At 43.8% G+C, this 26,173-nt stretch overlaps 1 protein-coding gene across 2 annotated transcripts; it reads left to right on the top strand.

Annotated features, from left to right (window-relative positions):
* Positions 1-5,858: 5,858 nt before the first annotated feature.
* On the top strand, positions 5,859-25,050 carry C5H14orf93 (chromosome 5 C14orf93 homolog). Of its 2 annotated transcripts, XM_010989428.3 has the most exons (7): positions 5,859-5,943; positions 15,872-16,888; positions 18,990-19,310; positions 22,849-22,910; positions 23,138-23,241; positions 23,920-24,032; positions 24,312-25,050. In XM_010989428.3, exons 2-7 carry the CDS (start codon positions 16,286-16,288, stop codon positions 24,729-24,731), a joined length of 1,623 nt encoding a protein of 540 aa, XP_010987730.2. In that variant the 5' UTR covers positions 5,859-5,943; positions 15,872-16,285; the 3' UTR covers positions 24,732-25,050. The 2 variants fall into 2 exon arrangements, with proteins under 2 accessions (XP_010987730.2, XP_064341889.1); XM_064485819.1 differs by lacking the exon at positions 18,990-19,310.
* The last annotated feature ends 1,123 nt before the right edge of the window (positions 25,051-26,173 follow it).

The following is a 26,173-nucleotide window of genomic DNA, read 5'->3' as shown; positions in this document are numbered from 1 at the left end:
CTCTCTAAGTACCCTCCAAAAGAGAAAATGCACATAAAGGTGAATCAGGCTTGAGTCAATAGAGCCCACGTGTGGTCCTTGACTGTATGCACTACATCCAAGAGCATCTATGTAGGGTCTCTGGTTGTTTCATGACATCTGTCTTCCTTTTCGGTTAAACACTCACTATACTATTCGTTTTGTTTATTTCCCCAAGGTCTAACGTGGTGCAGGCTACTCATTAGAGATAATGTAGTAAGTGTATTTTTAATGAATGAAGGAAGGAAGGATTTCACTATGGTGTCTTTATGCCAGTGATTCTTACCCTTCTAAGCACTGTGACTCTCTATTACTGTTAAATTTCAAGATGCTGTTTTCTGCTCTTAGACATACTATGAAGCATTATATTAATATTTAAATTAAGACAAAGTAAGATTGCTTTCTTTCAGAATTTTTTAAAAATGTTATGCCACCCCCTCCTTATAAATGACTACAATGAAGTGTCATAAAAAGCAGTTTTGAGGGGGAGGATATAGCTCAGCAGCAGAGTGCACGCTTAGCATGCACAAGGTCCTGGACTCAATCCTCAATACCTCCGTCAATATAAATAAATAAACCGAATTACCTACCCCCCCAATAGATGAAATAATTGGGGGAAAAAAAAACAAGACCCTAGACTGCTTAAAAAAAAAAAAAAAGGCAGTTTTGAGACACATTCCTGCCCATTCGCACTCTGCCTGGATCCTGCAGTCCTGTCATCTTCCTCTGCCAATGGCAGGATTCGTTTCACACAAAATACGGTCAGCTCCTGCAAAACCGAGCTCCAGCTATAGGTCTGTAGGTCATCTCCTTCAGCATATTTTGTTTAAATTTTGTTTTCTTTTCCGTCCATGGGCAGAGGCTTAGGGAAGACCCAAGCCTGGTTCCTGGATGTCAGGTACATGAGTGAGTTGCTCTTTACCAGGGAAGGACTAATTGACTGATTGTTGATGGTAAAAGGGAGTAACTTGTATCATCAACTCCACACCCAAAAATGAAGAGAAGCCACTTTTCTTTGGGCTTTGGTTTCCTTCAAAATCTAGAATTGTTGCCACTTGATTTTTTCTTCCACCTGTTTAAACAAAATGCCTTGACATCCTAGGTGGTGTTCATTAACGTGCACTTTGGAATTCTCTGAAGCATTATAACAGAGTTCTAAAATAAATCAGAGAATCTCAGAGTCCATGAGACCATTTCCTTGTCTTGAGAAAGGGCTGAATCTAAGTATCTAAAGCAAAAAATTTTATCCATTTTTAAATTTTGAAATGCTTCAAAACTTCAGAAAATTTGAAATAGTACAATGAATATCCATATACCCTTCATATACGTTCACTAATTGTTATTTTGCCACATTTGCTTCATATCTATCTATCCATTTATTTATTAATAAATATTTTACTGAAAAAGAAAGTATTTTACTGAATCATTTGAAAGTTACAGAGATCATGACACTTCACCTCTAAATGTGTCTCCTTCTTAAGAACTAAGATACTCCCTTACAAAACCACAGTACCACTATCACACCAAGAAATTTAACATTACTATGGTCATATTATCTAATACCCTGTCTGTATTCAGATTCCCCGACTGGCCCAATAATGTCCATTATACTTTTTTTCCCCTGATCCAGGATTCAATCAAGGCTCACACATCACATTTAATTATCATGTCTTTTCAATTACCTTTAATTTAGAATAGGCCCTCATATGTGAATGTGTCTTTTATGACATTTATACTTTAAAGAGTACAGAGCATCATTTGTCCTGTGCAATCTGGACTTGTCTGATGCTTTTCTCTTGATTAGATTCAGGTTAAACATTTTTAGCAAGAACATTGCCTGGGCGATGCTGTGCACGTCCCATTGCACTGCCCCTGGAGGCACATAAGGTCAGTTTGTTTCATTATCGGTGATGCTGAAGTTTGCTTGCTAGGTTTCTCCAGTATAAAGGTATATTTGCTCTTTGTAATTAATTAGTAATTAATTAACTCTAATGATAAGTAGAATGATTATTTGAGATCATGTGGATATCCTGTACTCCCACAATCTTGCACCCATTGGTTTTAGCATCCATTGATGATTCTTCCTGAATCAGTTTTGGCATTGGTGATTGCAAAGTTGGTTTTTCAAATTCTGTCATTCCGTTTTGTTTTTTTTTAACTTTCTGTTTTTGAAGTATAGTTGATTTACAATGTTGTATTCGTTTCTGGTGTACAGCATAGGGATTCAGTTATACATACATATATATTCTTTTTCATATTCTTTTTCATGACAGGTTACTACAAGCCATTGAATATAGTTCCCTGTGCTACACAGTAGTCAAATTCTGTCATTTCTTCTGCCCACATTAGCTGGCATCTATCTTTCTTCTCCTCTTTGTCCTCTTTCTTTGCATTTATCTATTTATAATTTTTTATTTTATTGCATTTTGATTTGTTGTATTTATTCTTTTTTACTGGTCTTTAAAGCTGTTTATACAATTTATTTTGCATGTAATAATTAGTCCAATTCATAACTTTTTTATTTTAAAATCTAATCTACCTTCACGCCTGCTACAACATAAAGCTTTTTCTTCACTCTTCCTTGAGTACTATTCCATGCTGCATGCCTCTCTTCCTTCTATTTTCCTTTGCATTATCTTATACCTTTCTGTAACCTCTTTCAAATCCCAACTCTCACAGGTACTTCCCTCTCCAGTGTCTCTGAGGACACTTTCCCGACTGGCTCCAGGATTTCCTTCCACTACTGTTCTCAAATGTTCTCGGGTGTAGTAATGAATGACTGTCAGGAACAGCTTCCCAGCCTCGCGCCAGGGGAAGTTAGATTTTACTGTATGGGGAGGCCCCTCTGGGATCTCACTAAACAGAAACAGCTTAAAATACTAAAGAGATCTGCTTGATTCAAAGCTAAATAAGTAGCTTTTCCTCAATCGACAAGTCATCTGTGAAATTTAACACCTGAAATCTCAAATGCTTTAGAATTTAAACATGTAATTTTATTTTAGATGGAAAAGGTACATTTTTTTGCTATTCTCATTACCTTATAGCACAAAAATGGTTTACTCAAATTTTCTACCAAATATTCCCTTGTGACCATTAGGGGAAAAAAAGAAACTTAAAAAGAAATGGCTTTTCCATCTTAACTCTGACCTTTGTAAAAATGGACTCACAATTAAAGATACATCCCAGGAGATGTTGTATGGGGGTTATGAGCAACCTATTGATGATCAGAGGGAAGACAGCTTGTCTTTCATGGACTCAGAACAAGAGAGCACAAGAGGATAACATAGGGAGGCAGAGTGGATTTTTTTTTTAATGCAGTATTTTATTTATTTTTTTAATAGAGGCACTGGGGATTGAACCCAGGACCTCATGCATGCTAAGCGTGCGCTCTACCACTGAGCTACACCCACAACGCAGAATAGATTTCACTTTAGGCAGAGAATCATGAATGGTCAAGGGTGCAGGTTCTGGAGTCAGGAGACCTGGATTCAAGTTCTGGCTCTACCATTTAATGAGCTCCATGACCTTGAGGTAAGCCACCTTCCCTAAGTCTCAGTTTTGTCATTAGTAAAAGAAGCAATATAATAGTATTTATCTCATGGACTTGATTAAATGAAAGAGACTGACTGGCATCAAGTAAACCTTCAGTAAATGTTGATTATAATAATCATCAACAATTCTGTTTTCCCTTCATTCTAACATTTCTGAAAATGATCACCTGTTCACTTGAGGGTAAGAGATGTCCTAGTATGTTCCTATCAAAAGTTAATGTTTTCCTAGTGACTTCCTGGCTGGCTTGTATTGTTTTCTTGGGTTTTTTTGTTTTTAATTAATGGAAAACATGGGAAAGGAAACACAGAAAGTCTATAACCCTTAAGAATATCAACACTTTCACCTTATTTACATGTAACAAGCAAAGCTGTTGCCTGGGTTACCACCTAAGCCAGGGTGCTGCTAGGACAAAAACAACAACTGGAGGCAATAAGCCTTTCTGCTGAGAACCAGATCCTACCAAGAGCATCCTGGACTTTGAGAACCAAAAGGTGAATGGAGGAGGCCTGAGTGACTGTGAAATGTGGGGGGCTGAAAAAGACAGCTGGCTTAGGGGTCCAGGTCAGCCACCTATTTATTGGCCGTGAGACCTTGTAGTAAGCTCTCTCTGATCTCTGTATCTTATAAAATGGGGATGCCAATAACTTGCCTAAGACTGATGCAGTCACATTATCCAATTTCATACATTTCATTTACCATATTCAGTTTTCCCCAGTTATCCTGGTAGTGTCCATTATAGTTTTTTTTTCCCTGACCCATATTCAATCAAGGATCATATTTTGTATTTAGTGATTAAGTCTCTTTATTGTCTTCTCACCTTTGTGTGTGGCTTCATTACATTGGTATTTTAGAAGTGTTCAGGCCATTTGTCTTACAGAAGGCTGTGAGGATGAAATCAGATAACAATATGTTTTAAAGCTGTGCCACTGAGCCAGTGGGACATAGCGGTTACGAAGTTGGGTTATAGAGATAGATTTTCTGGGTTCAAGCTCCAGGTCTACCTCTTACTAGCTGTACAAGCTTAGTCAAATGACTATAACTCTCTGTGCGTTAGTCCCATCTGCAAAGTGAGGATAATGACAGTACCTATCCTCTACCGTGGAGATGAAATACGTAAATACATGTAAAGTGTTCCCAATAGCCCCTGCACAGTAAGTGCTCATGAACTGTTAGTTACTATAGAAGGCAAATTCTTCCTGTGGGATCTGAGTTTCAAAATCCGTGTCTTTGCTAGAAAAAAATTCACTCATTTAATTACAAATGATATTTTTCAGTGCTTACTAAATGTCTGTAATGCCAGCTGCAGCAGTAAGAATCCAAAAAATAGTTCCTGAGTGGAAAAAAGAAGTTTAAGATATGATGTCTGATCTCAAACAATTTACTAGTAGCGAATTACTAAAATATGTGGACCAATCAAGGTAGAGTTAAGCGCTGCTGAAATGAGTAAGCATGAAGTTCACTCTAATGGGAGAAGAGAGTAGGAAGTGATATGTTTGACTGAAACAGCTGAAGAATGGATAAAAACTGACTAGTCAGAGAAGAGGAGACAGCGTTACTCCAGGTAGCTGAGACCACCTGAACAAAGGATTAATATGGGGGTGAAGAGGTGAGGGCAGTGGGAACTAAGTAGAAACAGGGGCCACGGACCAGATTACGGGTAGTTTAAAATCCAGGTATAAGCAACCAGGTCTTCATGCAGGAGGTAAAGGTGGACCATTTTTTGTTCTTGAGAATGTAGCGTTAGCCAAATAGAGGAAAAATCAGGGAGGAAGGTTGGGCAAAAAACCACCCCAAAAGTGTAACACTACTTTATCTTCCACCTGAAGGATATCACATACTTGTATGATGCTCATTTAAAGGTGGGAGTGTCAAGTAATAGACGTGACCCGGAAATATTCTACCTGGAGATCAGGAGCACAGTGCGTGGGATGTAAGTCCTTGATGCTTAATCCCAGTCTACAGTTTTACTGACTAGTTAACCAAGTTTAGCAAATTGTCAGAAGGCGTTCCTCACTGGACTGTCATTTGTGCTGGTAACTAGGGCCTGGTTTCACTGAGAAAAAAACATGGGAAATGGGGAGAGGCGGGTGAGAAAGTGAAAGGAAGGGGAGAGAGGTGGAGAAGGGCATAGGTGCCAGCGGGGCCGCCGAGGTCGGAGCTGGCCGGGGCCGGGGTCGGGGGTCGGGCGGCCCTTAGGGGCCCCCCAGGGGCCCGCGCCTCGGGCAGCGCGCGTGTGCTCGCGGGCGGGGCGCCCCGCGGCCGCAGGCGGCCAATCCGGGTGGGCGTCCGGGGAGGGGCGGGGCTTGCCGGCTCGGGTTCCGCGCGTCCTCCTTTTTGCACACACACGAATACAAAGAGCCATACGACCTTCGGGTATCCTTTTTCCATTTTTTTTCCTCCTTAATCTTGTGTGTGTTTTCAAATTTTTTTAAAAACAAAATAGAGATCTGTAGCAGTGCTGGGGTGAGGAAACTGTTGCTAAGGGGAATGTGCGCTTTCCCCCATTTCTTTTTCTGTCTCTCTTCCTCTTTCTTTTTCCTGGTCAAGGTTTTAAATATACCAAGAAGTTGAGAAGCAGGATGGCCGTGTACAACTGTTTCCAGCCAAATTTATAGAGATTTTTTTCTTTTTGCTATCACATTTTAAGAACTGGTAAATTTTTATGGTCGAGGGATTTTAAAAAAATTTAGCCTCTTGGGAAGTACAGATTTCTTTTTTTTTTTTTTTTAAGCGGGCTGAAGGGATAATGTAAATTTCTGCCACAGGCAAAGTCGAAAGACGCTGGAGATTTGAGACTCTCTCATAAAGCTGTTTGCGTGCGTTTTACACACCCTCCCCAGAGCCAAAACCAAGTGGCTTGAATGTGGCAATTGTCCAAGGCCAATAGGTTAAAAATGTTTTTATATTATCATTGTGACACTCATTTCCCCGGGAAGGTGGGGGTGGTCAAAGCCCTTATTACAGTGTGTCTTACATTTTTGGTGAGGACATTATGTGTGTGTATGTATGTATGCGTTTGCGCGCGCGCGCGTGTGTTTCTTGAAGCATATAATTTCTTAAAGATTTATCTTGGGGTTTTGTGCTTTGTGTATATGTACAGTATGTGTATATGTGCCATATCAGACTTTGTTTCCAAAAGCGATTGCCTTTGGTTTTTATGTGTGCAAAATAGCCCCTAAGATGTGGTTTGTTTTTTTTTTCTGTTGCATTCCCAAATGTGGTCCATACAGGATTTCATGTGCAGATTAAAACTTAGAAGAAATCCTATGCAAAAAAAAATACTTAGGCACTTTGATTCTATGTACATTTACTGTATTTTTCTGCTCTTCTAAAGTATCAGATTAGTGAATAATTAAATAATTGCCAGGGAATATACAGTTCATTTGGCAAATGAGGGTAGGCAATTTATTGAGTCTGTGGTTTAAAGCCTTCTTTAGTGACTGTTTTGCCTAAGTGGTTTTGCTTTTTATTGTCTTATGTTCTTAAATGTACAGCTGTGTGTATTTTGGCCTTTATGTGTAGTTTGGTTGGTGTGTTCAGAAGGGAAGTTCTCTCTTGGCTTTTTGACAAAATGGTCGTTTATAGGTTGGGATTTGTTTGAAAAGCTCCACAGCTGGCAAAGTACCAGGAAAATAATCCAGTAAGGTCCAGTTCTCAAAAACTGTTCATGGTGGTGGTGATGGGGGTGCGAGAAGAGGAGGCAAAGGCAAAAAAGATGTAAGAGGGATAAGAAATGCGATTTGGTTATCATGTTGCATTTTTGGAATGAAAAACCTCCCCATGCTAAGAATCACAGAGAGAAGTGTATGAGCTCCGAGCTGTGCCTCCTGTTACAGGAGCTGTATTCTCATTTCATTTTGTTACAGAACCACTGTCTCCTATTAGGAGTCATTCAGAAAATATTTATATTCAAATCTGTATTCACAGATTGGAGTGAAAACATAGGAAGTATGTGGAGTGATGAGGGAGAAACTGGAATGTCACAAGTGAAGCAGCAACCAGGATTTTAAAAAAGATCTACTGTAGAGTTAAGTTTTCATAACAACAAAACCTCTGTATGACGAATAATACACTTCCATTCCCCAGCTAGCGTCCTACTCAGTTTCAAGTAGTATTTAGGACACCTAACAACAGCGATAAAATTATTTGTACAGGCCTTGACATTTACTATAATGAAGGGTAGCCCTGTGTGGGCTCTCTGGATTTCTTACCTGTACTCAGTGCAGTTTTATTCCCTAACAATACAAATCAGAACAGTGCTTAATAAATACTGTATCATATGTGGATCATTCCACAAGTTTAGACCTGTGTATCTTTGAAATCTAGTTAGTCTCGTGACCTTTGTGATGGTGACAGTGCTGGGAATTTTTAATGGAGTTCCGCTCTTTCTAATTCTTTTCTGAATCACTGAGGTCATCACATGCACTTTCTACCTTCTTGGAAAAGAGCTCTTCATAGAGCAGTACACAGCCCAAGCCCCTGTCTTCCTAGGCTGTTTGATTTTTACTCGGAATTTAGGTTCATAGCCAACGTCCTTGCTTTGAGTTTCTTTCTTTGTAAGAGAATTCCTCCCCCAAATACATCGTTGCCTTGGCCCTCCTACCAAAGCAAAGCAAAGCTAAACTCGGTTGATTTTGCTTGGGAATCCGCGGGACCCCTAGAGATGAAAACTTTGAACTAAGGGCAACTGTTACCTTGCTAGTGGTATCTGAAAGATTTGTAACTAAGGCCAGCAGAAACTAAAAGCCACCAAATGTATGAGATCGATTTGGGGCCACTATACTTATAACCCAGTACATGCAGCTTTGTGAGCAACAAAGAACTAAAGCGAATAAACAAAACAGAAAAAAAAGCTAGCTAAAGATGGCGACTGGCGGCCTTGAAAAAGCCTGGCAGTCGTGTCCCTCCCTGAAGAGGCCCCTCCCTTCCCTGGCTTGTTGAGTGATTGTGGATTGTGGCCAATGACGTCCCTGGCCCTACTCCGCCCCATCGCCCAACCGCCAATCACTGGGAGGGAGGGGACTGGTGGGGCGGGGCCTCCCCGCGTGCGCGCGCTGGCGGGGTACACGGGCGGGCACCGCCGTTTCTCTCAGTTGCCTGCGCGCCCGCCTCGGCGCTGGAGAGTCAGCTGGAGTGGCGCGCGGGCACACGCGGTGGGACACCGTATGGCGGCCAAAGCGGGACCGCCGCGGGGACTCCCCCCACTATCCTCAGCCCAAGTCCTCAGAGTTTTCTTGGCCACGTAGTCTTCCCGCGGTGACCCAGCGAGATCCCCGGCGCGCCTTAGGCGGGTCGGCTGTTCGCCGCACTCTGCGGAGACCCCTTCTCCGGGACCCCCCCAGGGCACCGTCTACCGGGAGGCTCAGCGGCGGGTCGTCCTGTCCCCCCTGGCGTCGCTGCGGTCGCCCTGCCTGTAGCTGAAACACACTGTCTCCTCGGAAATGGTTCTTCTCTCCCTGGTGCCCACCTTGTCATCTCTGACTAATGTTTAATCAGCTAACATTTACCGAAGGCTCGCTGCGCACATGATACAGCTTTAGGAGCTAGTTTTTCATTTTTCAGTTTCTCCAGAAACGCAGGAAGAGTCCTTTACGTCAGGTACATGTATAATGAAAACCTTAAACCTTTAAATAAAAAACAGGATGCTGCACTGATTTGAAAATTCGCGTACTTCTATACAAATACACTTGGAATTTTCGGATTACATGGAATCCTTTTCTTAGGACCTTGTTCTGCCGTCAGGGTCTGCATCTCTTTTTTTTACCCCTAAAAACCCTGAGATCCCTAAGGTCTTAGATTTTCTTTGTAGATCCTTAGATGGGTCAGTCTTTGAAAATGTTAAATAGTTCATACTGTTTTATAGTATTTGCTTGCTGCTCATGTGTGATAAGGAGCTCATTTCTGATAGAAATAGGTTTTTGAGAGGACCTTCTAGCAGGTGAGCCATTTTGCACCTTCAAGTGGAGACACAGGGCTGACCAGCACAGCACGAGCTTTAAGTGGCCATTTTCCTTTTTTACTTCTTAAAATGAAGAGTATGGTATGAATTGCTCTGCTTTCAGTAATCACATTTAAAGAAGTCCATTGCTCGCATGACCCTGAATGAGTCAAGTGCCTATTATAAAAACATATATCATCTGAGTGATACTGTATCCTACACATCTATTAAATAGTGAGGAAACTTTTATTTTTCATAGTTTGGAGGTGAACTCAGTCATGCAGAAAATTCAAACTCAGAATGGGTTGGAAGCAAGCAAGGGAGCTGCCAAGAGTGTGATATATTTAGTTCTAACAAAAATACATGTGACTTGGGAGGAAAGGGATAGTTAAGATTATGGACAGTCTTACCCTGAACTGTCTGTCTAAAGAAGATGAGTTTTCTGTCTTCTTTATCTAAATATTTATGATGAAAATATCAAAATTATTGAAAAGTACATCTTCTAGGCTCCTTTCACACATATTAAAATTAGACCAATACTGAATGAACCCCAAACGCATAGATTTTACGCAAACTTAAGTTTGACAGCTGCTGTCATTTTTTTGTTGGCATCTCATCATAAGACTGAAGATCTTTTTCTAACACTCAATTCTAAAGGTTGATAGCATTTTGCAGGAGGCATATATGTTATTCTATGGTGGTCAGTCTTAGTTTATTCTTCTTTTTTCTTTCTTGAACAAAAAATGCGAACTCTTGGTTTTAAAATCAATCAGCAATCTGAAATTGCAAAAGTTGACAGTATGAATGTTTAATAATAGTGGTCTAGACACTGGCTGGATAATTAACTACAGTTAACCATTGCCTTGCCAACATTCCATGGATTGCCTCATGGATATTAAATTAAACAGTTATATACATTTTGAGGGGTAAAAAAGATACCAGAATAAAGTTTAGTTATGTTAATAATGTTGGCAGGTTTAAACAGGCTCTAGAACCTTAACGAATGATGGAAAAAAGGAAGAATAATTAATTATGCTAGGTCTGGAGTGGTAGAAAAGAAGAATTTAACCGATTATAACAACAAATAATGCAGCGCCATCTATAATAAAGGTCTGTTATCAATTTGACTTATTCGTACTGAAGAAAATCTGTCTCTAAAGTAAAAAGAGTGTCTCAAGAGCGTACATCTTTGTCTTCCTCTGTCCAGGTCAATGAATCTTTGCCCCTGCATTCATCTTTTTCTTCTCTGCAGTCTTAGGGAAGAGCTCGCTTTCCTTCCTTCTCACATTGGGAGGATTCTTGCTGGAAGAAAACTTAAATCCTCCTCTAATATGTTCATCCTTTACTTTTTCACTGGCCTTTTTCCTTTCTGCTTTTAAAATATACCAAAGCTCTAGAACCCTTTCCAACTTCCTATTTCCTCCCTTTCATAATTAAATTCTAGAAAACTTGATTTCGTGTATTGCTTCCATTTTCTCTCCATCATTTCCTCTTTCATTTACTGCATGGTATTTCTTTCACTACCAACCCCCCCCCCCAAAACCTGTCTGGTCATTGCCAGTGACCATCACAGATGAATAAAATGTATTTCCTTAATTTTCATCTTTTTTAACCATTCTGCTGTACTTGTCACAGTTGATTAGATCCACTTTCTGGACCTTCTTTTTGGCTTTCGTAACACTGTTTTTCTCCCACCTCACTGACCATTCTTCTCTTTTAATGAAGCCTCTTCTATGAATTGGCTTGAAGTGCTGTCCTTGGCCTTTGTCAAGGACTTTGTACTTCCTTCTTGGAGAGCTCACTCACTCTCAGAGGTTCAACTATAACCTCCTGCTAAAGTTTCCAAATCTGCATTCCAGCGCTGACCTTCCTCTTGTTTTTGTTTTTCAGTCCTAGTCAGTTACTTTCAGAACATTCCATTTAAAGATGCTGCCATCAGTTTGAAGCTTAACATGTTACATAAATACACATCGTCTCAAACTCTCAAACACGCTGGTGCCTCCTCTTGGCCTCCTCATTTCTATCATTCTGTCAGTGGTACCATCTTCTTACCCTCAGGTTTGTACTCTTCAGGTTGTCTTTAACCAATATCTCTAGCCCCCATATTTAGTAAGAATTATTATCAGTCCTTCCTCCAGGATGTTGAACCTTCATATCCACAACACTCATTCTCATCAACTCTCTCCAGGATGAAAGTCTCCTAATCTCTAACTTTTCCCGCTTTAGGTATCTAAGACAGGGGTCTGCAAACTATAGCCCATAGGCTAAGTCTGGCCTGGCACCTGTTTTTATATGGCCCATGAGCTAAGAATGGCTTTTATATTTTTTAGTGTAACTATTAAATGTAATATTTTGTGACATTTCTGTGTCCATAAATAAAGTTTTATTGGAACACAGCCACACTCATTTGTCTACATATTGTCCATGGCTGCTTTAGAGTTGAGTAGCTATGTCGGAAACCACATCGCCTGCAAAGCCTAAATTATTTACCATCCAGTCCTTTGCAGAGAAAGGTTTGCTGACCCCTGCTCTAAGAGTTTCCTTAACGTGGTTTTCAAAGTCCTCTGTCAGCCTTCCGTGCCTTTTATAGCAGCCCTTTTGCTCTGACCTCTCACATGAACCCTGTTAATGCCTATAATGTTTGCTTCTTCGCTCATTTGTCATGACTTCTTAACACCCAAGCAGTTCATCCTATACCTTGCTCAAGGCTCAACTGGAGGCTTCTCTTTGATGAGACCCCCTCTCCCGTGATTTCCTTCTCTTGATCGTTCCATCATTTTGAACTGACTCCTCAAGATTTTTTTAGTCTGTACCATATTTTTCGGCACTTGTGTATGTTTTGCTTTGTTCTTTAGACATTCCATTCTCACACGCACTGTAAGCTCCTTGCATGCAGGGACTCTGTCTTCCTTTCACTCAGGTACTTAGAGGTGGCAATCCATTTCGGTGACTCATCCTTTAGCATAGCCTTGCATATAGAGAATTTTTAGAAATACTTTTTTTTTTTTAATGTGCTCATCTTCTCTAATGGGGACATACGTAGCTAATGAAATGAGTGTTTTGTTTTTAATCACTTCTCTAGCATTTAAATTAGTATCTGGTTAGTAAATATTATCATGTGCCATGTTCCTTTAATACCTGCTGACCCCAGTTTCCTTGGCCTTTTATTTCAGTGTCTTTAAAAAAAAAATAAATTATTTATTTATTTTATTTATTTTGGGGGGGGAGGTAATTAGGTTTACTTATTTATTTATTGGAGGAGGTACTGGAGATTGAAACCAGGACCTCGTGCATGCCAAGCCTGTACTCTACCACTTGAGCTATGCCCTACCCCTTTTTCAGGGTCTTAGTGCTTCTGTGGGAGACTATAGCAGGAGCCAGAGGAACTAAGTCAGCAATAATGTCCATAGAAACCAAAAAAAGAGTTATGAGTGCCCATTGTGCTACAATGCACTCTACCGGATTTTTACAGGCAAATTAGTTCAAGAAAACACTTAATTTGTTGCCCTGAATGTGACATTCTAAAATGGACATAGTTAGGGGGAAGGGCATTGCTCAGTGACAGAGTGTGTGCTTAGCATGCACGAGGTCCTGGGTTCAGGCCCCAGTGCCTCCATTAAAAAATAAAAATAAAAACAAACAAACAAACAAACAAACCTAATCCCCCCAAAATAAAAATAAATTAAATAAAATAGATATAGTTAGATAATACACAAAGTCAAAAAGCAGAAAGAAATTGAGGAACAAAATTAGAGAGTGTGTAGTATCATGATACTTTATGTGAACACAAATGTGAAAATATATTTAGCATTAAAAATGAGCAGAATTGAATATTATCCTTAGTCTAAAGCCAGGTCATGATAGTAAGTAACTTACAAATACTCTGTTTTCTCAATTACCTTCTAACTTGCATCATAGAAGGTTTTGTACCTATAAATCTTGATAGACTTGAATTGTTTCTTAGAACCTTGATACTACATTTAGGGGGAAAATTCTCCAAATTCTGTTTCAAGCCATTGCTTTTTTTTTTTTTTTTTTCAAGATTAGGAAATCAGGAGGGTGTCCAGGATGGGAACAGAAAAGATTTCAGGAATAATCATAGTGTCATCCAGCTGCTACATGTGGACACTGACCGTGTGCCGGCCCTCTGTAGGTGCCTTACATATATTATGTATCATCTTCACAAAAACACTCAAAGCAGGCAGAGATGAGAACAATGGGGCTCAGCAAAGGGAGTTATTTCCCCAAGTTTGAACAGCTCCTAAGTGGTGCAGCAGGATAACTCCATTTTTTCTTTTTACTCCCAGTTCAGGGCTGTTTTAGAAAGATGACCTAGGAAAGACCATTTAAGGGGGAGGGGAGGGCTCGAGGCAGGCACAACACTGGCAGGGGTAAAGGCCTCCTTCAAGAAAGAGTAACTATTGGGGGCAAGAGTGTAGCGGTCAGCAGTTAGATCCCAGAAGGTGTACCCACCCAGGGTCCCAAACTGATGTATCTTAATTTCTTTAAAACGTATTTTTTATTGAGGTATATTTGACGTACAGTATTACATGTTACAAGTGCAATATAGTGATTCACAATTTTTAAAGGTTATACTCCATTTATAGTTATTATAAAATATTGAATACATCCCCTGTATTGTACAATATATATCCTTGTAGCTTATTTCATACATTATTTATTTACTTAAATACCTTTTTTAAACTAAAGTATAGTCCATGTACAATATTATATAACTTACAGGTTTAATTTCTTATTTGACAAATCCTGAACTCAACTGGCAAGCATTTGTATATTATCATCTACATAACTTTCTTTTTCTCACAACATTCATGTTTTAGATTAAACTCTTTGCATGCTGTTGGTTAAAAAAAAAAAAAAAAAAAAGATTAAAAACTCCACAGGAGCATGTAGGCCCTTTTTTAGGAAAGAAAAGAACATATAAATGATTCATCTGTAAACTGACCTGGGACTCGCTTTGTGCTTTCCTTTAACCTTTAGATTTAATTTGGCTTTAACCTTTAGTTTTTTAGGTTTAGCTGTGCCTTCCAGTGATGCTAATGACAGAGAAGCAGTAAAAGGATTTCAGTCAAGTTCTTACAAGAAGTGAATATCTAGCATAGGAAAGCATTTCTCAATATAAAGGGTAGAAAGAGCAAATTAAAGACTATTCTTTAATAACCAAATGTAATTAAAATGCATTGTCAGATTTACAGTTTAGTACCTCAGAGGCATTGATATTGCCTATTTCTGAAATGAGATTGCTGATTGGAAAAAAAAAATTTTTGATATTTTTCCTAAAAATAAAAATTTCCTAACCTCCTCCTCTCCTTTTTAATTGTGATGTTATGATATAATTTACAAGGTAAGATAGAAATGTATCTCTTGAGGAATTTGTAAACATACTTAAGATTCTGTCACTTAGGGAGGTTCAGGCAGAAAGATTCTTTTTTCTGTCATCAAGTGTCATTTAGAAAATGACAATACGAAGTTCCTTGGAGTGTTTGCAGTGGTACAAACCAACTCTCCCACACTTTTTTTTTTTTTTTTTCTTTTTCTTCTGGAGTAGTTCAGTTACTTAACTACAGTGACTCAAACGAGAGGCAGTTAAGTTTATCATGGATATTCTGGTGTCTCCTTTGGGGGCCTGGTGGTGTGGCAGAGTGGCAGCATGGAGCTACTTAAATACTCCTGCTCAGCTCTGCCTCTCCCTTAAGCAGCATGAGAAGTGGAGATGAGGGGGCCCAGAGGTGATTTCTCTGGGCTACCAGCTGGAGAATTCAGAACAGCTAGTTTCCTCTGCAAAGGCTGGAGGCCCAGGTGTACCACTACGAGAGTAGGGAGCTCTGCAGCCCTGGTCACCACAGCTCCACTCTCCCATCCAGCTTTTCCTTTTATTTCCCTGCACATCCCCCACTCCCCAAGCATTACTGATATCGTAGAGTGAGGTTGGCAATGTGGTGGGGGGCTGCATTGATTGACCTTTTCCTTGTTTAAGAGTTTTCCTCTGAATGCATCTGTGTGAAAATTATAGAGAGAGTAGAATCATGATTCTTTATGGCAACAAAACGTGGTATCAGTTCAAAAAAAATAAACACTAGATTGAAAGTAGCAATAACTGGATTCTGCTGTCTTCCTCTGACCTTGAAAAAGATATATAACTTCTCGGCATGTCTCTTCTCTGCACCTGGGTTAATATGAGTTTCCTAGAGCTGTTGTGTGGAATGAGATTAACCTAGTGAAGTGTTCTGAACTCCTTAAGGAATGATGTCAAAGCAGTAAAATGCAATAGTGTTATTACAGCCAGGACAAAGAGGAGACCACAGATCTACATTTTCTTCCTTAATCTTCTCATCTTTCCAGATGCCCATGGGCCCTTTTGTGTCCCCTCTCTGTTCCTGAGCTTGGAGTGGTAGGGGATTCCATGTTTGAGGGCAGGAAGAATGCCTTCCACCCTCTGAAACTGTGTTCCCCGGGAAGACCTTTGTAGGCCCCACCCTTTGGGGAAGGGGTGAGCGCGACCCCACAGGTGCTGAGCGAGGGGAGCACAGGATCTGCGCGGAGAAGGCCCCTCTCCTCTGCAGGCCCAGGGGAGGCCGCCATGGACTGCGTGCTCCGTCACAGAACCCACCGCCAGGTGCCCAGGCTCCTCTGACCACGCTCCATGAGGACGGAAGGTGAATCTCAAGAGGCCAGCACTTCCTGCAGTCCAGACGACTGGGGACACTTTGGGAGCAGCCCAGGAGCTTGAGCGCGGTGGTTCGCGCCTCCGCCACCATGTCCTTCAGCGCCACCATCCTCTTCTCCCCTCCCAGTGGCAGCGAGGCCAGGTGCTGCTGCTGTGCCTGTAAGGGCGAGACTAGTGGGGGCAGCACAGGCTCTCAGGGCGGGAACCCTCCTCCTGCCAGCACCCCGATCACGGTGACTGGACACGGCCTGGCCGTCCAGAGCTCAGAGCAGCTCCTGCATATCATCTACCAGAGGGTGGATAAGGCAGTGGGTCTGGCTGAGGCTGCGCTGGGTCTCGCCCGGGCCAACAACGAGCTGTTAAAACGTCTCCAGGAGGAAGTGGGTGAACTGAGGCAAGGGAAAGTGTCAGCGCCAGACGAAGATGGGGAGAGCCGGGCCCACGGTTCCTCGCCCGAGGAGCCCGGGACTCTCAAGGAGAGCCCCGGGGAGGCCTGCAGGGCCGTGGCGGCCGTGGAGGAGGAGTGTGACAGCGTGGGCAGCGGCGTGCAGGTGGTGATCGAGGAGCTGCGGCAGCTGGGAGCAGCCTCGGCTGGGGGGCCCGGGCCCTTGGGCTTCCCTGCCGCTCAGAGAGACGTGCGGCTCCCGGGATGCGCCCTGGCCGCCGGCGAGGGGCCCGCGATGCTCAACCCTGTGAGTACGCGCAGGACACAGTGGGGCTGCCCCCTAGTGCTTTTCCTGGCCTCTCTCCTCTCTCTTCTTTCCATCCTCACACCTTTCTTTCGGTTGAATCCGTGATAAAACAGAGCGGTACCACGTTTCCTCTGCCTTCAGGGAGCGTCAGCACTCCTGTTTTCTTCGGCACCCTCGCCTCTTTCGCAGAAGGTCGTTGCTGGCGTGAGTGGTGGCGGGGCTGCCCTGCGCTCCCTCTCTGTCTCTCTGCGTGGTACCTTCTCCACAGCTGCCTCGGCTGCTCCACGGGCTCTGCCTCTCCTGGCGAGGATGCCTGCCGTGCACAGACGGCTCATTCATATTTTATCGCGGGCCCTCTGTTTGCCAAGAGGAATTTAGGATTACGAGAGAGATGGAGATGTGGAGGAGAGAGAGGCAGAGGCGGGGTGGGGTGGGGGATTGAGAGGAAGAGGATAAAGATAATAGCCGACAGGTGTAGGGAGGGAAGGAGGTAGGTGGAACGAAGGGCTGAGGAAGGAGAGAAAGTGGGGGAAAAGAGCAGAGAAGAAAGGTGAACCTAAATGGAAAGAGAATTTGATGCAAGTGAGACTATGAGGTAAGGTGGGAGAGGTGGAGGCGAGGAAACAAAACGAGGAAAGGAAATGGACAGTGGAGAGTTAACAGTAAGAGGATAACGACATGCAGGGAGAAAGAGAGAAGGAAATGGGCCTATTTTGTGAGCAAAGAAAGACCTAGAAGTGCACTTGGCTATTTCAGCTTCTTTACTGCTCAGGGCCATATGAGCAGGAGAATCCTGGCTGAGCAGAGTAAAAGCTGCCGAATGTCACACATGGAAGTATGAAAAGGAGATGGAGCAACCCTGGAGATCACAGGGATGGGAGACGAACAGATGTGCTGCCACTTGAGAGACAGTGGGAGGCCTGTCAGCTCCCCTCCCCCGCGTCCTCCCTCTGCCCGCTCCCCCCCACCCCACGGCAAGTCCCAGACACCTAGCAAAGAGTAGAGCAGCGGAACACACGGGGTGGACGGGAGGGATGCGACTCCCACCCATTTGCTGGATCTGAGGAAGGAATGTCCCGCTGCAGGGTCACCCGGCTGTTGATCACTGCTGCTGGAAGGCCTAGCCACCTCCGTGGGTGATGGCCCCTGAGGCTCGCCCCAGTCTGTGCCCTGCTGGGACTCCCTGTGGTTTGGGGCTGCAGGAGGAGGAGCTGGGAAGGTGGGAGGAGGCAGGGAGGTACCAGGCCAGGCAATGCCCTGAGTTGTGGTTCTTTCAGGCAGGGAAGGCTTCCAAGCCGACAGGATGGAATTAGATTTCACAGCACAGAAAGCAGCTCGCAGGTCTATAAATCTCAGCCTCCTCCCCCGCTTCTTTCTGTGTTTTTTCCCCCACTTTCACTGTTTTGTTTTCTTGGCTGCAGAAATCTCCCCTCCTTTCTTCCTCCCTCTCTCCCATCCTCCCTCCTTCCTTTCCCTGTCCTGTATGTCCTTGAGTGAGGGCATAGGCCGGCAAGCAGATGTCAGGGCAGTGACAGTCAGATGTGGCCAGGGCAGGGTCAAGATGAGGGCACACACTGGCCCTGCAAAGGGAAAAAGGGCTAGGCGCAGGCAGTGGCAACCTCTAGAGATTTCTGGCTTTATATCTGCCTCCTTGGCTCCCATTTTTGTCCTATTTCTCCTCTTTATTGCTGTCATCATTTGATTTTCTTGTTCCTTCTCTTGGTTGGTTTTCCTTTCTTGTCATCACTTCCTCCCCTGATCTCTTTCAGATAAAACCCTTACCTAGCTACATTTCTGATACTCAAGAGCAAATTGTAAATGACTGCTCACAAATGGAGCATCAGAAACATGCCCTGTCCTTGTAGTCAGTCCTATGGTAATGACCGGACATAAGAGGCTGGGTACCCATAAAAAAATCTTTGCCCCATGCTGCCATCAGACAGAGCCCCACAGAAACAAGCCATTGACCACTAAAGACTGTGCTGGATTTCCCCCAGCTTCCCACTCCCTGCTCACTATACTTAGCCAAAGAATGATGGTTGACCAGGTTCCCCTAAGCCTGGCTGGCTGGCTAACAGGCTGTTCTTTTTTGTGTTCCTAGCTGGTGGATGATTACGTGGCCTCTGAGGGTGCAGTACAGCGGGTGCTGGTCCCTGCTTATGCCAAGCAGCTTTCGCCAGCCACACAACTGGCTATCCAGCGGGCAACCTCAGAGACAGGGCTGGAAAATGGAACCAAATTGCCACCACCCCGCCCAGAGGACGTGCTCAGTGCTGCTGCTGCACTGGAAGGTGCCTTGGAAGAGCCAGGCCCTGGGGGCCCTGGGGAGCTGAGACAGTCTCTCGGGTTTACTGCTTCCCCATGCAGGACCAGAGGGAGTGGGCAGAAGAACTCCAGGCGCAAGCGGGATCTGGTCCTCTCTGTGAGTGAGCTCAATTTCTATACATTTCTCTTCAGTCTGGAGAGAGAAGTGAAGAGTGGCGTGTGGGTTGATTTTATAACTCCCATATTGGATGAATGGTACCCTGAATCCTGCTGGAGCTAGAGTGGCAAGAAGGAGACAGGCTGATCTGTAGCCCCGGGGACAGGCAGTCCCCGGCTCTCAGTGGATATAGATCGATATCTTCCATTTGAAGATAAGGGAATTATATCACATCTCCCAGTGATCTCATAATCCTGATGGGAGGATCTTTAAGGGATTGAGCAGACTGACTGCGGCAGGTAGCACTGGAAACTGCCTGCCAATTATCAGTGTTTAGGGTAAGCGGCAAGGGGTCCCTTGGGCAGAAAGGCCAAGGTGTCCTGAGGTGGTCCCACATCCCAAAGATACAGAAGGCCACTAGACACTCAGCTCAGGTATAAAGGTTTGGAAATTCTAGAGATTCTAAGAGCTCTTGGCAGGGAAGATACTGGCCTGAACTAGTTCTACCTGAAGTCTTGGAGTGGCTTAGAGCCCTGGGAACATCACTAAACATCCTACAGTGTACAGGATGCCACCCCCCACCGTTATCCAGCCTAAAATGTCAATAGTACCGAGATTGAGAAACCCTGTTCTAGGGTGACCACAGACCTTGGGATCAGCTCTGTCCCCTAAAACATCTCTCTCATAACCATGGGGATGCTCTTTAGCTATACAATGTTCATGTTGACTGTAATGGGTTTCCATTCTCTGGATAATGGCTGAGGTAACTTGAGAGTTCTGATTAACAGTGGAGGTCACCACCAATATTCAGCAAAGTCTCATCATAGAATATAGCTCATTTCTTCTTGTTACAGTCTTAGTAAAGATTGAAAATGGCTGATTATCATTTATACTTTCTTTATTTATATTACTCTATCTTCCTTTTTCTAAGAGGTCCTATTTTTACTCTCCCTTTTGCTTGATTTGTTTTTACATTCAGGGGTTCTTCCCCCCCCCCCTTGGGAAGTAAGACACCATTCATAATCAGTATCAACTGGTTTCTAACTTTCATTTCAAATTTTGGTAATGTTCAGGGACATGTCACTTATGAAGAACGGAGAATATGGGGAAGGGCATAGCTCAAGTGGTGGAGCACACGCTCAGCATGCACGAGGTCCTGGGTTCAATCCCCAGTAGCTCCATTTAAAAAAAAAAAAAAACAGGGAATAGATTTAGTTTCTCTGTCATGGATTTCTAGCCCAAGAGGGTACTCTTATTGCCAGTGATAGAAATGGAAGCTTATACTTGGAAATACATTTCAAGGGATTTCCCAAAACCTCATAGTTTTTAAATCATGAATAAATGTGTAACAACTATAATCTGCATAAAATCAGGGCAGATCATTTTTGTTTGATCACTTCCATTCCTCTCTTGCCTACTGCCTCCAGCAAGAGGTCTAGTGATGGGGCCTGGCTTCTTCCTGCCCTTTGAAGAGCTCGGTGGAACCAGGGACCTTCTGGGAGGACAGCATGCTCAATTATCATGCTCTCTGTTACAGTACTGGCCAGGGGTCTAGAGGACCAGTCAGGGAATCTTGCTGCCCATCACAGAGAAACATAGAAAAGGTTCTTGTGTTAGTCTGTGGGTTTAGCGGGAGAGGGATGGTTGCAGGTTTTCATTGTTCCAAACTTTTGCTCTGGGAAGGAATCAGAGAGGCATCTCTCCAGTCTGCTGAAGCTGCTGTGGGTTGCAGCTAGGGATCCAAAAGGACCAAATCAGAATCTTAATTCCTTGGACTGCTGCAGATCCCAGCCACCCATTGGGGAAATTATGTATTTTTAGCTCACTCGGGAAGTAGGTGAGCCAGCAGCCTTTATACTCTTAACACTTATTATTGTCTATTTTTCCTTTCCCCTTCAAGCCTGGTTTGATTTTCATCAGCTGATCTCTTCCAAGCCACTTGAATTGGAAGCTATGCAACTCCCCTGCTTTTTCTTTTCTTTCTTTCTTTCTTTTTTTCCCCAACTCTTTCAAATTCTTTCTGAAGCAGTCACCCATCCTCTTGTGATTCCTTAAGTTTGGACTTCTAAGAGGTGAAATAATTATATCAAATATGAAGCTAGTACAAGTCTTTTTTATGGAGTGGAGACCCTAGCCATAAAGAATTAACAGTGATTTCCTAAGTCGATATGGTCAGTCAGCCATAGGGATAGGCATTTCTGAATATGAAGCTGAAGTCCTGAGATCAGGATATGAGTCCACCAATTTGGGATTGGGTCATTTCCACTGACTGAAGGACCTTGGGGTCAAGATGTAATCAGAAACAACAAAACTAAATTTAATAGGAAGAAACATAAAATCCAAAATCCCACATTAAAGTTAAAAAAGAGAGAGAGAGAAAGAAAAAAAGAGAAAGAAAAGAAGTTGCAGAATGGTGGAGATAGTAATCCATGTGAAAAATGGACTTGAGCTGACTACAAGCTCACTATGAATGAACCCTGTGGTGCTGTGAGTAGGGATGCGAGTGCTAAGAAAGGTAACAGCCTCTTGGGTTTCATTCCTAGAAGTGTAGCGTTCCACTCAGGGAAGTAATGCTCCCTTTGGCCAGACCTCAACGGATGAGTTAGATTTGGTTCCTGGTGCCATGTTGTAAGAGGAACACTTGGCAAACCCGAGAGCCTCACAGTCTCATGAGGAGTCCGTCTAGAAACTATGTCAAGAGGCATGGCTGAAGGGCTAGGGGTGTTTAGCGCAGATAAGAGAAGACTTGGGGAGCACGTGAAGGCTGTCTTCAAATATTTCAGGTATCGCTATGGCAAAACTGGGATCAGATTTCGAAGAATCTAAGGCAGAACTTTTTAACAATCAGTAGAATGAGCTGAGTCAAAAATGAGCGAGAACCCATCATGAAAGGTGTACCAGCAAAGCTGAAAGACAGCCGGCTTCGTGATGTGAAAGGGAGGTCGGGTGACAGAGTCTCCAAAGTCCCTTCCATTTCACATTTCTGTTATTTCAGGTTTGCGTTTTTTTGGACCATAATGTGGGGGCCCCTGGGATTTGTGGTAATGTGCAAAGGGCTATATCTGGGGCATCTTCCTGGGTCACTGATTTTACTAGCAGATCTTAGAAGACATACAGATACACTATGAAGAAATGTTTTAAATTTGTAAGAGTAGAGGGCTTCAAGTAGTGTCCACTTGTAATAGCCCTAGTATATATTTGCTCTCTCCTTGCTACTAGGAGTATGTTTGTGGTAATGTTTGAAACCCTCTGCTCTAGTGATCATATTCTCTGGGAGCAGAAGTAAGACCAGGGGTAATCCTGAAGGCTCCACACAAATTAAATGAAAATAAAAAAAAAAGAGGGGGGTATTTATTAGTTATAAATACTAACTTGGATAGGCTCTTTGGTTAAGAAAAGGCATCAACAGAAATGGTACCTAGACTATGAGCAGGACTTGGGCAGAGAACCCCATCTGGACGGTGCCTAGGGACCAGAGGAGGGTTTCATCATATTTCCTCCTGGCTTGATTCTGTGTTTGTTTGTTTGTTTCCCCTAGAAATTGGTCCACAATGTGCATAACCACATCACCAATGACAAGAGATTCAATGGGTCTGAAAGGTATGATCCTCTCGAGGGAAAAGAATCGTAACTACTTTGTAAGGAGAGGGGAGTAGAGGGCGCTGCTCCAGCATGACAGCGAGGCTAAGGCTTCGGTCTCACCACTGCCCCATGTAGCCTGTCTCAGGCCATGGAGGAATTTGCCACAAAGTTGGTTCGTGCTGGGAATCTGTCCGTCTAGCTTTTAAAAAGCCGACTGCCTTATTCACTGTCTTCTCTTGTGACAGCATCAAGTCCTCTTGGAATATTTCAGTAGTGAAGTTCCTTCTGGAAAAGCTCAGGCAGGAGCTGGTAACCAGCCCCCACAATTACACTGATAAGGAGCTGAAAGGTGAGAAAAACTGAGTTAACTCCCAACCTTTCTCCATCCCCTGCCCCTGGCCAGAGGAGAAGAGGCATAATGGAGCTGAGTTAGGTGGTTTTGAAAATAGTGGACTTGGTGAAATTGGTTTTGGCTGTTCTTCTCTCCTACAATATTCACAGGATTGTCCCTAATTGCCATTTATCCCCCTCCTCAGTGGGAAATAAAAATGGGAGAAGGAAAGGGCTAGAATGCCATCATGCACGATGCTTATTCAGGGCCTGAATCTAGGGGGTTATGAAAAGGACGTCCGAATCCAGGCCTGCCTTTTGGTCCTCAGATACTATATCCTGGGTTTTCTACTTCCCTGGCTCTTCTGTTATTTGTCTGTAGCCTGAAGAAAATTTCTACTGAAAAAGTACTTGTTACCTGCTGTCAGCCGAGTAGAATGGGGGTAGGTTTGATGGCGGGTGAGTGAAGGAAGAGACGGGAGCACTGGAGTGGGCTTTTTCTAGCTGGAAGAGTTCGTGTTGGGATGGAGGGGGCAGAGGGAGCTCAGCCAGAGAGGAATGGACAAAGGCTGATGGGCATGGCCAGAAAGCCCTTCGTCTAAGTGGTGGTTCTCACCCATCCCATCCAGGAGTGTGAGAGCAAAAATAAGGGCTGAGGACCCTGCTTTTTGCTGCCTCCCTTCTCCCTCCCCACCAGGAGCCTGTGTAGCCTACTTCCTGACTAAGAGGCGTGAGTACCGCAACTCCCTGAACCCCTTTAAAGGCCTGAAGGAAAAAGAGGAGAAGAAACTTCGAAGTCGCAGATACCGGGTAGGTCTCTAGGCTTTCCTTTCAAGACGCTAAACTCTAAACCCTGATAAACCACAGTGCGAAAGGGCCAGAGGACATGGCATCGAGAACAGGGTAGATCTAGGAATGGAGGTGTGTGTGCGGGGGGAGCCAGTTCTAAGAAGTGACTTGGGTTCTCTCGAGAACTTGGTTCTCTCAGGCACAGATTTTACCCAGCCTTCCTCCCACCCAAACCCTCTCCCCAAACCTAATACATAGGTTGTTGCCCTTCCTAATCTCTGTCCTGGGCTCCTCCCATAGCTTTTCGCCAACCGATCCAGCATCATGAGGCATTTCGGCCCCGAGGACCAACGTCTGTGGAAGGATGTGACGGAGGAGCTGATGTCAGATGAAGAGGACAGTCTTAATGAGCCAGGGGTCTGGGTGGCCCGGCCTCCCCGTTTCCGGGCCCAGCGCCTCACACAGCTCTGCTACCACCTGGATGCCAACTCTAAGCATGGCACTAAAGCCAACCGTGTGTATGGGCCTCCCTCAGATCGCTTACCTTCCGCTGAGGCCCAGCTCCTTCCACCAGAACTGTACAATCCTAATTTCCAAGAAGAGGAGGATGAGGGAGGGGATGAGAATGGACCCATCTCCCCATCTTTTGATGCACCCCACAAAACCTGCTGTCCTGACTTGAACTCGTTCATTGAAATCAAGGTGGAAAAGGATGAGTGACAGGTATAACCAAGAATAACTCTGCCATCCGCCACTCTCCATGTCCCCGAAATGGGTGGCCACGGGGCTCCCCAGAATAACAAGATGTCTTCTGCAGCCTGTGAGAGCAAATCTGCCTCTCTTCTTAACACAGTCTCCACTGGAAGTGGAAGTTGACAGCTCTGGTGGGATAAACAGACTGATCTAGAAGGGGGGAAACTCTCCTCATCATGAAGGGCAAGCCAGAAAATGATTATTCCTAAGCATAAACAGTGCCTCAGAGGAGCCCAGGATGAGAGGAGGAGGATGGGTCAAAGAAACAGGAGGCCTTCTTGACACACTCCCTGGTCTCTGAGTTGTTTTTTCTCCGGGTTTAGCTCAAAGCTCTGGGGAAGCAGCCCTGGTTTTACCTGCTTCCCCCTGACGCCGCTGGTCTTGCTCTGCAGTGGAAGCTGCACAGGACCAGACCGGGGTAATACTGCCACCTGGTGGACAGTGTCAGTCATGGGCTTGATTCAGCTAAGCAGAGCACAGTCTCCAACCCTATTTGGGAACTGGGATGTAGATAGAATAGCTGTTGTTTATTGAATTCTATACGGAAGCTTTTATTATCCCCATCTTACACATGAGGAAATTAAGACTTAAAGAGTTCCCCGACCCACCAGCAGTTGCTTTTCCACCATGTGACCAAGCAGTATACATGGCTTTGTAGCTATTTCTTAGTCCTGTCAGCCAAGCTGAATTTTGAGGATGGGGTGTGTGTGTGTGTGTGTGTGTGTGTGTCTGCACACATGCGTACACAAGCATGCATTTAGAATGCACACACACGCTTGCACACAAAATGTGTGCACTAGGATGGACTGAGAAGTAAGCATGGCTCTCTGTTCATTCAGTCAGTCATACCACAGATTTTGATTGCTTACTAGGTGTCAGGTACCGTGCTAGGTGCTATGGACACACTGTTGATCAGGTGAGATGCTGATCAGAGGTTTCAGTGTCTAGTCAGGAAGCCAGGCATGTAAGTAGGCAATGAAATGAATTGTGAGAAAGGTGATGATGGGGGAGTGTAGGGTGCAGTGGCTGTATAGCACGGGGGTAGCTAACCAGCTCTGGTGGTCTGGAAAAGCTTCTCAAAAGTGTTTAAACTGATACCTGAAAGATGGGAAGGAGTTAACCAGGAGGGAAAGGAAGGCAAAGAGAATGTTCCAAACCTAGGGACAAAAGTCCAGAGCAAGTACAAAAGTCCAGAGGCAAAAGAGCACAGACAAGGTGCAATTCTACTGCAGAACCGTTTGGGAAGAGGGGGAAGCTAAGAGAAAAGGCTGGAGGGGTAGAGAGACCCTGTTAAATATCTTAAAGGGTATAGACTTTACTTAGTTCAAGGCAGCGAGAAATCACTGACAGGTTTCAAACTGGGAGACAGGATGGTCAGTTTTGTGTTTTAGAAGAATCACTTGACCTCA

The sequence above is a fragment of the Camelus dromedarius genome, chromosome 5 (genome assembly GCF_036321535.1).
Source record: "Camelus dromedarius isolate mCamDro1 chromosome 5, mCamDro1.pat, whole genome shotgun sequence".
Taxonomy (NCBI): Eukaryota; Metazoa; Chordata; class Mammalia; order Artiodactyla; family Camelidae; genus Camelus; species Camelus dromedarius.
The sequence above is the reverse complement of the archived record's forward strand: the minus strand, read 5'-3'. Positions and strand labels throughout refer to the sequence as shown.

Excerpts from the sequence above, each read along its gene's own strand:
- C5H14orf93 (XM_010989428.3), top strand. The coding sequence starts at position 16,286 with ATGTCCTTCAGCGCCACCATCCTCTTCTCCCCTCCCAGTGGCAGCGAG. Across the intron at positions 19,311-22,848 it reads AGCGGGATCTGGTCCTCTCT|AAATTGGTCCACAATGTGCA; the intron begins GTGAGTGAGCTC and ends TGTTTCCCCTAG. Across the intron at positions 24,033-24,311 it reads TTCGAAGTCGCAGATACCGG|CTTTTCGCCAACCGATCCAG; the intron begins GTAGGTCTCTAG and ends CTCCTCCCATAG.